The sequence below is a fragment of the Podarcis tiliguerta genome, assembly GCF_965153285.1.
Source record: "Podarcis tiliguerta genome assembly, chromosome: 1".
In the NCBI taxonomy this organism is placed as follows: Eukaryota; Metazoa; Chordata; class Lepidosauria; order Squamata; family Lacertidae; genus Podarcis; species Podarcis tiliguerta.
In genome coordinates, this window is record NC_139534.1 from 123,013,468 (window position 1) to 123,025,783 (window position 12,316).

Consider the following 12,316-nt stretch of genomic DNA (forward strand, 5'->3'; position numbering starts at 1 on the left):
TTGCCTCCTGAAATGTAAGGGGAAATGTGTGTGCATCTTATGGTGCAAATGCGCAGCTATCCCAGAAGCCAGAACAGCAAGAGGGATTGCTGCGCAGTGAAAGCAGCGATCCCTCTTGCTGGTCTGGCTCCTGGGATTCCGAATATTTTTTTTTCTTGTTTTCCTCCTCCAAAACTGGTCTGGTGCGTCTTATAGAGCGAAAAATACGGTATGTCATACATATTTTTGCAGTGGGGCAAAGAGCAGTTTTGAAGAACGATCTGTGTTGAGAAAAGGATGTAGGGCCAAAACATTAGTCCTTCCCCTCTTTCTGCTTTAGTCCTAAACTAAGCTGGGCAACTGTGTCTGCGTTTTGCAGAGATTCAGAGAGAGGAGAGGTCTTCTCCTGAAGGATTTACTTTGCCTGTCAAGTTTGTCCCTAAAAGTGTAAGCTAGGGAGCCTCCTGGTCCGGACTGGCTCACCCACAGGCTTCAGCTGACCTTCCGCATGCCGCCACTATTCTCTCTGCCTTGGGCTCCCAGCTGTCAACAATAATGAGGAATTTTACAGGCTACCTGACAAGGCTGTTACATGGATTTTCTCAATAATGTGTTGTGCACCACACTGAACACTCAAAAATAACTTCAGAAATTATTACTATTAGTATTACTGTTATTAGTTCCAAAGCCTATTCAGCTCAGTTCAAAGGGAGCCATAACAGGTGCCCAGGTCCGCTTGTTTTCTTTCTCCCTCCCCATCCCTTTTTCCTTTTGTGTTGTGTCTTTTTGATTGTAATCCTCAGGGCAGGAGCTATCTTGTTGTGTAAGCCATTTTGGGAGCCTTTTCAGCTGAAGAGCAGGGTGATCATGCTTTAAATAAATAAACAACAATGGGAAGGCAGTGAGAAGAGAGAAACTTCTTTTTAATAAAATGGGCAATTTTGTTTAAAAAAAGAAAACGAAGATTCTGCACTGACTATCCAAATAATTGACTTGTTCCTCTCTCTCTCTCTTTAAATTTGATTTTTCATTTAAGTTGGAAAACTTGATGCTGGATAAAGACGGGCACATAAAAATAACAGACTTTGGGCTCTGCAAAGAAGGGATCAAAGATGGAGCAACGATGAAGACTTTCTGTGGCACCCCGGAATACCTTGCGCCAGAGGTACTCTTCATGCAGCCCTTGATTGTATCATCACAAGCAACGCTTCCTGTAACAGAAAATAGAGCAGTTCATAAGGCATCGTGTGGGGGCTCCTCGTTTATGGGATGCTCTCCCCAAAGAGGCTCTCCTGGTGCCTGTCTTTGGGCAACAGGCTAAAGCATTCCTCTTCTCCCAGGTCTTTGGCTAATTAAACTATGGTCTTTTAAACGGGGGGCGGGGGTATTGTTTTTGTTTGCTATTATGATACATATTTTTGTGGTTTTGTAAGGTAAGCTGCCCTGTGATCTTTGGATGACGGGCTGTATAGCAATGTAAATAATAATAATAATAATAGAGACTGTTGGCCAATGCTAGCAAACCACTTGCTGAAGCACCCCCCCCCCCCAATACTAGCAGGCCACTCACCTGTCAATCATGGGGTGTCATAATGATCCTGATAAGGATCTGACCCATGAAGCCAAAAATGTTCCCCACAGTATGTTCCCCATAACTCAGGGGTCAGCAACCTTTTTCAGCCGTGGGCCGGACTATATTTTGGGGGAAAAATAGAGGAACAAATTCCTATGCCCCACAAATAACCCAGAGATGCATTTTAAATAAAAGGACACATTCTACTTGTGTAAAAACATGCTGATTCCCAGACCGTCCGCGGGCCGGATTGAGAAGGCGATTGGGCTGGATCCGGCCCCCGGGCCTTAGGTTGCCTACCCCTGCCATAACCCAACACCCTGACCCTAAACCTGCAATGAGGGCAGAATCTCAACATGGGGATGTTGAGACAGTGACAGAGATGTACGGGAAGTGCCTTGAGCTATGCTGAGAGTGCTAAGGACGGTTGTTGCTTTCCATCTCAGACAGTCTTTGTCCTCTGGTTTGCAATGTGTGTGCCTGTGTGTTAGGTTCTGCGCGGTCCTTTTTGCCACCCAGCGGGGCAGTTTAGCATTTGAGCAATCCGGAGAGCGTCCGTGCGTGAGCGAGTTCCCTGCGTCCGTGAAGCCGCTCGCCCTTTCTTAAAAGAGAAAAGGAGCAGCGCTGCTGGCATCCTGGTCATCTGTTTGTAATCGGAGCCCGGCCTCGGAGCCTGTTTGTACAGTTGCTGCATAGTTGTTTTAGGGTCACGCTGGAATTTGGGACATAGATGGCAGCGGCCGGCTTTGATGTGCCTGGTGCGTCGGTCGCCGAGGTGTTTACAGCTGTTGTGCCTTCTCTTGTAAATTCCACCCGTGCAGCTGTTCAGAGCTGTTGGCTCCCAATCTGAACAGCCACTTATTTTAAGTGAAATGACCTTTTTTAGCCTTCTGCTCACCCCACCTACTGGCTGGAAAATAATTCCTTAAATACGTATAGAAAATGATGGTTTTGATGGTGGTGGCATCCGTCTGTCTCCGGAGACAGTGGAGGAGTGAGCCTTTGGGGGGTGAAGTCAAACCGGTGTGGGGTTGCAGCGCCTTCTGTGGCTCTCTATGGGAGAGACACGTTTCAGTGGGGCAGATGAGGGCTTCCGGGGAATGGCCCCACAATGCTTCAGAGGTGCCAGAACTCGGTTTCAGTGAGTTCCGGCTGGGGAAAAAAGCCCTGGTCTCAGGAGACATTAAAGCAGTGCACCTTTGCAGGTGAAGTCAAAACTGTTGGACGGTTCCATCGCCTGCTGTGGATGTAGAGGCCGATAGGGGGGAGACATGTTTTGTTGCAGCAGGGGCAGATGGAAGCGCCCAGTGGTGCTGCTGCGGGTGCACTCCAAATACAGACGTTCTGAACCGCAGGGATACCAAAGAAGGATGTTAAAAACATCAGAAGGGCCAGTTCTAGCTCGTTATTAAAGGCGGCGTAGAATTGCAGCAAAGCAGCCTGCCAGGTCTCCCAACCTTTACAGACCCGGGACGGAGACCGCAGCAAGGAGATGGCTTGTCCTGTATACACAAAGCAGCACACGTCAATTTGTCTTGAGACTTCCCATCCCTTCACCTGCCCAGATGAGGGCATAGGTTGCAGATACTCAAGTCTTAACAGGTAGCTCCCCTTTCTGGGCTTAGAGCCCAGCACCCAAGGGTATAACATCAACTCAAGCCAATTTTTTTACATCAAAGCAAATTAATGTAGACATATGAGAGTCCACTGCTGCAACAACTACCAGTTAATTGTGGGGTTCTCTTGACTACCAAGATGGCATTTGCAGAGCTTCCTAACATCTCACCTTTGGTTCAACACCAATTTTTTTAACATGTGTAGAATAGCATTTTTATATGGCATGATCTCTGTGATCAGAAACTTTCCTCCTTCTCCTCCTCCTGTTGTTATGTATTGCATTTATATACCACCTTTCCTCCAAGGAGCTCAGGGTGGCTAATAATAATAATAATAATTTTATTTATACCCCACCCTCCCCAGCCAAGACCAGGCTCAGGGCGGCTAACACCCGGTGAACTCCATGGCTGGAAAAACTTGAACCCTGGTTTCCCAGGACCTCTAACCACTACACCACACTGGCTTTCGTTCTGGGGGTGTCTTTTATTCCTTCCCCACCCTGGAGGTCCTGCAGATTCTCTTAAGAACGCAGGACAATAGCTCTCTCCCTGTACCCGGCTACTGTAATGCTCTACGAGTAAATCAGCTTTACCAGAGAGACTCTGACCCTCCTGACTGAAGAAGCTGTCGTAAAATATCCTAGCCGGTAAAATTTGGGCACAAGTAAAAAATAAAGGCAATGAAATCTACTTCGTGCTTTTCAAAACTTCATTTTGAGGACGCGCCAAAAAGAAAACAGCAGCATTGTTAGCGCACATTAACAATAGAATAGAATGCAGTTGTAACTTTAAACGTATATATTAAAGTAGGTGATCCGTATGTCCCAAGTACGGATGTGATTGATGACTACAAGTTGTGCATTCAAACATAGAAAAGGTTTGTGAGAGCTTCAGGCCCACTGAGTAGCAAAAGATGGGCGTTTGTCCTTCCAAACTCGAAGTCTCTTTGCAATCATAGCAGCTCGGGGGACCCACTTTTGTCGTCCCTGTTAGCCCCCACATGGCAGGAATTACAATTAAGAAGTGCCTGAGTATCCACAGATAAAAAGGATTGTTCCAAAACAAAGTTAATGCGAACAACAAGATCTTGCCAGGAAGAAGACACCACAGGACACGCCTGCATTGCCTGCCTTGGAGAGGCATTGTCTGCAAGTCACCAGCATCTTTCTGAACTAGCCAAGGCATCGTGGAGTCCATTTACCACCCCCCCAGGATGGGGCAGCTTTTGTTGAATTTATCTTCCTTTTCAAAAGCCTGCCTCTGCAAAGTAGTTTTGCTGGCCTCCTCCCAGAGCCCCTTCACTCGATCTGGAATTGGGTTCAGCAAGCAGAATATATTTTTTTAAAAAACAACAACTTGATTGCTTTTTCACTCCTTTCTGAGTCCAGTAGTGGCCCTGACACACTTCTGAGGTCGCCGCTGGGAGTGCCGCAGGGTCTAGATGCGCTTCCAAACCTCTCTTTTCTTTCCCACTAACCCGACAGCAGGGACTCAGGTGGCGCTGTGGGTTAAACCACAGAGCCTAGGACTTGCCGATCAGAAGGTCGGCGGTTCAAATCCCCATGACGGGGTGAGCTCCCATTGCTCGGTCCCTGCTCCTGCCAACCTAGCAGTTCGAAAGCACATCAAAGTGCAAGTAGATAAATAGGTACCGCTCTGGTGGGAAGGTAAATGGCGTTTCCGTGCGCTGCTCTGGTTTGCCAGAAGCGGCTTAGTCATGCTGGCCACATGACCCGGAAGCTCTCTTGGCCAGTAAAGCGAGATGAGCGCCGCAACCCCAGAGTCAGCCACGACTGGACCTAATGGTCCTTTACCTTTTTAACCCAACAGCAATGGGAGGGGAGGACTCAGTGCAATTATTCTTTTTGTCCCTGCTGCAATGGCAGCATCTCGGGAACCCTGGGCATAGGCCTTGCAAGAGCTCTTCTCGGGCCTCACCAAAAGAGAGCAGCCTCCCTCTCCTCTCCTCTCGCTGCATAGCTCAGTTGGTAGACCATGAGACTCTTAATCTCGGGGTCAAGGGTCCGAGCCCGACAATGGGCAAATGATTCCTGCATGGATGAGCTGGGATAGCTCAGTGGGTAGAGCATGAGGCGCTTAATCTCAGGAGTGTGGGTTCGAGTCCCACATTGGGCAAAAGATTCCTGCTTTGCACTGGGCTGGACCAGATTGTGGGGCTGTCCAGCAGCTTCAAAGGTTTCCCACACCAGATGACCCGCGTGCTCCCTTCCAGCTTTACAATTCTACGATTCTGTGAATCTCCCGCAATAGCAAAGTCTCTGCTCTTGTTTGCAGCTGCTCCAAGGGGGCCTTGAGAAGTGGGAACAGAAAGTGCTGTCAGGAAAGGGCACCTCTGCATTGTCACACAGTCCCGCGTGCGAAGCCTCCCCAAATGCCCCCCCCCGTGCCCCCGCCCTTGTCCCGGTTGCTCGTAAAGGATGATGAGGCTGGCTCCTGGAATCCTGGCAGACGAGGCAGCTGTGTTGGTCTTCTACATATATGGGGGCAGCTGCAGAGCCAGCTGTCGCTTGGTGCGAATCATACGGCAAGAGGCAGGCTGTAAATAGACCTGCGTGGGGTAATCCAATACCTGGCAGCCTCTGGCTTTTTGCTGCAGGCTGACTTCCAGGTTCCAGTGTCCCACCCCTCCTCCTCAGCTCCTACTAAGCAGTTAGCAGGCTCTAGACTCGCAGGGGTGTCCACACTTTTTCCAAAGAGGGCCAGATTTGATGAAGTGAACATGCCTGAGGGGCAACCATAGTTGTTGAGACTTTTTTTAGGATTGAGGTTTTTTTAATGAGTTTACCTCAAAGTTGCTGAGCTTTTTTGAGGATTGAAATCGTTGAGCTTGTGGGGGATTTAAACTGCCACAGAGGCCGGCATGAACCGACTGGCGGGCCCCATTAGGCCCCCGAAATGGACTTTGGACATGCCTGCGATTCTAGAGAGATGGGCAAGCAGGGAGAAGAGCAAACTCTCTAATGTTCGGGTTTTCTCTCTCTGCATCATTGTTCACCTGTCTCCACAATCTCTGTGCTTAAGGAAGGCACTTCAGTGTGCCTTAGGCTTGCCTTTCTGAGTTGTAAGGCTAGTTCCATAAAGCAGGGCAGAATAATTTGGGTTGCTGCAGAGGTTTAAGGCTTCTAACCCTCTTGCTTTTAACTAGTTCTGTGTGTCGGTTTGTTTATTGCACACCTGTCCGACTTTTTCCTCCTAGGAGCTCAGCGTGGTTGGTCCTTCCCATTTTATCTCTACAACAACCCTGAGAGATAGCCTTGAGCTGAGAGGCAAGTGGCCAACCCAGGGTCTCACCCAGTGAGCATCACGGCCGAGTTGAGAATTGAATTCGCAGGTCCGGGTCCGACACTCTCTAACCCAGTGAACCTGAGGCCCTCCAGAAATTGCTGAACCACAACTCCCATCGTTACTGGCCGCCAGCTGGGGCAACATCTGGAGGACCGAAGGTTCCTCACCCCAGACATTTTAAAATGGCACTATTCTACTACCGCCAATATGAAGAGGGCATTGAAAAGATAGGCTTCCTTTATTTTTATACAGTGGTACCTCGGGTTACGGGGACGCGGGTGGTGCTGTGGGTTAAAGCCTCAGTGCCTAGGGCTTGCTGATCGAAAGGTCGGCGGTTCGAATCCCCGCGGCGGGGTGCGCTCCCGTTGCTCGGTCCCAGCGCCTGCCAACCTAGCAGCTCGAAAGCACCCCTGGGGGCAAGTAGATAAATAGGGACCGCTTACTAGCGGGAAGGTAAACGGCGTTTCCGTGTGCGGCTCTGGCTCGCCAGAGCAGCAATGTCACGCTGGCCACGTGACCCGGAAGTGTCTTCGGACAGCGCTGGCCCCCGGCCTCTTTGAGTGAGATGAGCGCACAACCCTAGAGTCTGTCAAGACTGGCCCGTACGGGCAGGGGTACCTTTACCTTTTTTTACCTCGGGTTACAGACGTTTCAGGTTACAGACTCCACTAACCCAGAAGTAGTACCTCGGGTTAAGAACTTTACCTCAGGATGAGAACAGAAATTGCGCGCCAGCAGCACGACGGCAACAGGAGGCCCCATTAGCTAAAGTGGTACCTCAGGTTAAGAACGGACCTCCGGAACAAATTAAGTTAGTAACCAGAGGTACCACTGTATTGTATTATTTGTAGTTCCCGTGTTGTGGGGAGGTTGGGCTAGATGACTGATTCCATCAGTCTACATGACTATTTGTACTTGCTTTTTACATTCATAAATCACCTTCTGCCAGTGCTCTCAAGGTGGTTTAAAAGAAAGAGGTATTCCATAAAATTACATGATGGTTAAGATGTCCAGGTACGAGGAGGGCGAACCAAGTGGCGCTGAGCCTCCTCTGAGTCTATGGAGTGATCCTCACTGTCTCTCTTTTGAGATGCAGCTCAGTGGAAAGACTCATAGCAGAGTCGCTTCTGGGTGAGGGAGGCCAAATTGTGGTTGTTCTTGGCCAGCCTTTTAAACAGAGGAACAAGAACTCCTTAACAGCAAGAGTGTTAGAACTGTAAAAACCTCTGCAGCTATCCTGCTGCGTAATTTATTGCCCAGTGCATATCGATAGCAATAAAAATAAGGCAGTCGTTCTTAGGGGGTTGGGAGCATGTTGTGAGTTTGCACCCTCTGTTATTTCACTGCACACACCCCACTGCGCTCATGCCATCCCCTGTAATTCCTCCCCCAGCTAAACACGCAAAGTTTTTAAACTGTTCTTCATAACACTTGATCTCTTCTGTTTGTTTGTTTTTGCTCATCTCTCTTTATGTGGGGTAGGGGAGAGGGGTACTTTTCCTAACTCTGTTGTGAGATGTTGTTTTTTTATGCTGGGTATTGTAACTGTAACAGTGTAACTGTAACATCTTGAGTGAGATGGGCGCACAACCCTAGAGTCTGTCAAGACTGGCCCATACGGGCAGGGGTACCTTTACCTTTACCTTTGTTGTAACTGTATATGTGGTCGTCGTCGTCCCCGCCCCCCCAGTGTTGAAACCTCATAGATTTCTGTTTATGTTTCAGATGGGTGGAATTTGCAAGACGATTTCGAATGAGGTTCTTAGCCTGCATTTAAAAACAAACAAACAAACAAACCTGTTAAGAGTTCCCAGTTGTGTGTGAGAGAGAGAGAAGGGGGGGCACAACTCTCAACAGAATAGTTAAAGGTCTGGAGGCGTTTTGGAGAGCTTTCACATCTCTGGCCAGTTGAGTCAAAATGCCCTCAAGTGCCATTGTGACGATGGAATTTGTCAAAGCTTTGAAGTACTTCAAGTAATTCTTTTGTATGATGGCAACAGTAAATCCCTTCATCTGATGCAAAACTATCTCCACTTCTATACGTATTCCTGTGCATCTACCCATATTTTAAATACCTCGGGTTACATACGCTTCAGGTTACAGACTCCGCTAACCCAGAAATATTACCTTGGGTTAAGAACTTTGCTTCAGGATGAAAACAGAAATCGCGCAGCGGCAGCAGGAGGCCCCATTAGCTAGTGGTGCTTCAGGTTAAGAACGGACCTCCAGAATGAATTAAGTTCTTAACCCGAGGTACCACTGTACTGGCTTCATTGCCCATCACGATAAAACCTTTTCATCCATTTCTTGTCCCATTAGAGTAACCTCTTTTTGCATATGCGTAAACATACAGACTGCCTTGGGTACCAGGTTTCTGTTACGCCCCTATAGATGCTGTTGGCCTCAGAATCCCATTACTCCCAGGCAGCATGTCCAGAGATCAGGGATGATGGCAGCTCATAGAATCGTAGAGTTGGAAGAGACCTGAGGGTCATCTAGTCCAACCCCCTGCAATGCAGGAATCTCAACTAAAGCATCCATGGCAGATGGCCATCCAACCTCTGCTTAAAAACCTCCAAGGAAGGAGAGTCCGCCACCTCCCAAGGGAGACCGTTTCATTGTCAAACAGCTCTTCCCCTCAGAAAGTTCTTCCTGATGTTTAGTCAGAATCTCCTTTCTTGTCTTTTGAAGCTATTGGTTCGGATCCTACCCTCCAGAGCAGGAAAAAACAAGCCTGCTCCATCTTCCATGTGACAACCCTTTAAATATTTGAAGATGGCTATCGCGTCTCCTCTTTTTCTAGGCTAAACATGCCCAACCAATCCTTATAAGGCTTGGTTTCCAGACCCTAGGTCATCTTGGTTGCCCTCCTCTGCTTGTCAACATCCTTCTTAAATTGTGGTGCCCAGAAATGGACACAGTGTTCCAAGTGTGGTACCTGACCAAAGTAGAATAGAGTGGTAGGATTGCTTCCCTTGATCTGGACACTAGACTTCTGTTGATACAGCCTAGAATAGCACTAGCCCTTTTTTGCTGCTGCCTCACCCTGTGGGCTCAGGTTAAGCTTGTGTCTTACTAAGACCCCATGGGAGGTGGGGAGAAGGTTCCTCATCCCTGGCCTGAATGGATGCTGTGCAGGAAACAAAAGGCCAGGACAGGAGTTCCTTCATTCTGCTTTTCTGACCCATGAATGAGTTAGAATTGCCATTGACATAAAGCTCTGGCCTTCTTGCAGGTGCTGGAGGACAATGACTACGGCCGTGCGGTGGATTGGTGGGGCTTGGGAGTCGTCATGTACGAAATGATGTGCGGGCGTCTCCCTTTCTACAACCAGGACCACGAGAAGCTCTTCGAGCTCATTCTCAGCGAAGAGATCCGGTTCCCACGCACGTTATCGCCCGAAGCAAAGTCGCTTCTGTCGGGCTTGCTGAAGAAGGATCCGAAGCAAAGGTGAGGCTTTGGCATTCCTGGTCTTCCGATGTAGGCGGATCCTAAACCCCGTATTCCGGGAGGCAGATTCAGGATAGGTCAAAGGGAGTGCTTCTTCCCAGAAGGCATAGTTAAAATAAGATGGACACGCACAGTCCATTGTTAAACTGCCCCCCACAGGATGCAAGGATAACCAGCAACTTGGATGGCTTTTGAAAAGGATGGGACAGATTAGAGGAGGAGCAGAAGGAGATGGTTATCTAATGGCTACTAGCCTTGCACAACTTTGAAAGCCAGTGGCTAGGAATCTCAGGTAGAAAGAGTCTTGCTGCTGTGATCAAGTCCTGCTTGTGGGCTTCCCATACGCATCTGGCTGGCCACTGAGAGAACAGGATGCTGAACTAGTTAATAATAATAATAATAATAATAATAATAATAATAATAATAATAATAATAATAATATATTATTTATACCCCACCCATCTGGCTGAGATTCCCCAGCCACTCTGGGCGGCTCCCAATCAAATGTTAAAAACAGTACAGCATTAAATATTAAAAACTTCCCTAAACAGCCTTCAGATGTCTTTTAAAGATAGGATAGCTGCTTATTTCCTTCACATGTGAAGGGAGGGTGTTCCACAGGGTGGGCACCACTCCCGAGAAGGCCCTCTGTCTGGTTCCCTGCAGCCTCACTTCTCGCAATGAGGAAACTGCCAGAAGGCCCTCAGAGCTGGATCTCAGTGTCCGGGCTGAACGATGGGGGTGGAGATGCTTCTTCAGGTATACAGGACCGAGGCCGTTTAGGGATTTAAAGGTCAGCACCAACACTTTGAATTGTGCTCGGAAACGTACTGGGAGCCAATGCAGATCTCTCAGGACCAGTGTTATGTGGTCCCAGTGGCCACTCCCAGTCACCAGTCTAGCTGCCGCATTCTGGATTAATTGCAGTTTCCGGGTCACCTTCAAAGGTAGCCCCACATAGAGCACATTGCAGTAGTCCAAGCGGGAGATAACTAGAGCATGCACCACTCTGGCAAGACAGTCTGCGGGCAGGTAGGGTCTTAGCCTGCATACCAGGTGGAGCTGGTAGACAGCCGCCATGGACACAGAATTAACCTGCGCCTCCATGGACAGCTGTGAGTCCAAAATGACTCTCAGGCTGCGCACCTGGTCCTTCGGGGGCACAGTTACCTCATTCAGGACCAGGGAGTCCCCCACACCCACCCGCCCCCCTGTCCCCCAAAACAGTACTTCTGTCATGTCAGGATTCAACCTCAATCTGTTAGCCGCCATCCATCCTCCAACCACCTCCAGGCGCTCACACAGGACCTTCACCGCCTAGTTAGTAGGGCTGGGCGATATATCAATATATCGCCTCAAACTAGTTTGAAGTCCATATTGTGATATTGGCATCGTAATTTCTGACATGGCAATGTGACGTGAATCACATGGTGTGTGTGCTATGCAAAAATCACGGTGTGGGGAAAACTGTGAAGCCAGCCAGTGCTTCTCACGATTCCTGCAGCTCCCTGTTAACTCCGCCAGCTCAGCTCTCCCCGGCCTCATGCAGGGGGCAGCGAATCACAAGAGCAGGCGCCAGCAAAAATCACAGGGCTGGGGAAACCGTGAAGCCAGCCGATGCCCCTTCATAGCTCCACCCTTATTTCAGACCATGGTGGATCACCCTGTTTAACTGGTGTTATGTCGTGATGCCGAAAACCAGATACCGCCCAGCCGTACTGGATGGGCCATTGTGCTCTTTGTTCTCCGGTGCTCTCCTGCTGTGAGTTGGTTCTAGTTCTGTAGCTTCCTGGCTTGTTTAAGTCAGAGTTCTCCTTCGTGCCTAGAGCATCCTCTAAAATGAGCAGTGAAACGCCTTCTGTGTCATCCCAGTGTCCGAATGTGGGGAAATGGAACATCCCAGAGCAAGTAAAGATTACAAAGCGTTTCTTCCTCTTCCCCCACCCACCCACAAAAAAATATCCACTCTGGAGACCACACTGCAGTTCAGGATGATTATTTGACCTGGTTTCAAAGCTGTTGAATGTTTTTCTGTGAAATACACGCTTAAGATTCTTTTTTGTTTAGGCAAGCCCGTCCAGGCATGTAGTTATTGATGTGTTTGATCCTTTTCTCGCTGTTCATTTTAATTCTTTTTAAATGCATTTGAATTGCTTTTAACTGATAATTTTAATAACATTGTTTAAACTGTTTAGAAGTTTTTATTACAGGATTTTTTATTAGAGGTTTACTAGAGGGTTATTCAGAGGTGGTATATAAATTTTGCTAAATAAATAAGTGGCGCAATCAGCATTCAAGGTCGCGCAGGGCCTACTTGGTAGAGGCACCACACACTTCTGCATCGTCACTTAGCAACGAGTCATTTTCGCAAAGGCCAAATGAGCACCATTAT

The 12,316-nt window shown here is 48.4% G+C and overlaps 1 protein-coding gene across 2 annotated transcripts in view; it reads left to right on the plus strand.

Moving 5' to 3' along the window:
* The window catches only part of AKT1 (AKT serine/threonine kinase 1), a 120,174-nt gene that overhangs the window by 100,646 nt on the left and 7,212 nt on the right, over window positions 1-12,316 (plus strand). For both annotated transcript variants that reach the window (XM_083438087.1, XM_083438088.1), the window contains exons 10-11: window positions 1,016-1,144; window positions 9,710-9,924. In XM_083438087.1, the coding sequence (XP_083294213.1) occupies window positions 1,016-1,144; window positions 9,710-9,924 (344 nt within the window). The remainder of the gene's footprint in view (window positions 1-1,015; window positions 1,145-9,709; window positions 9,925-12,316) is intronic.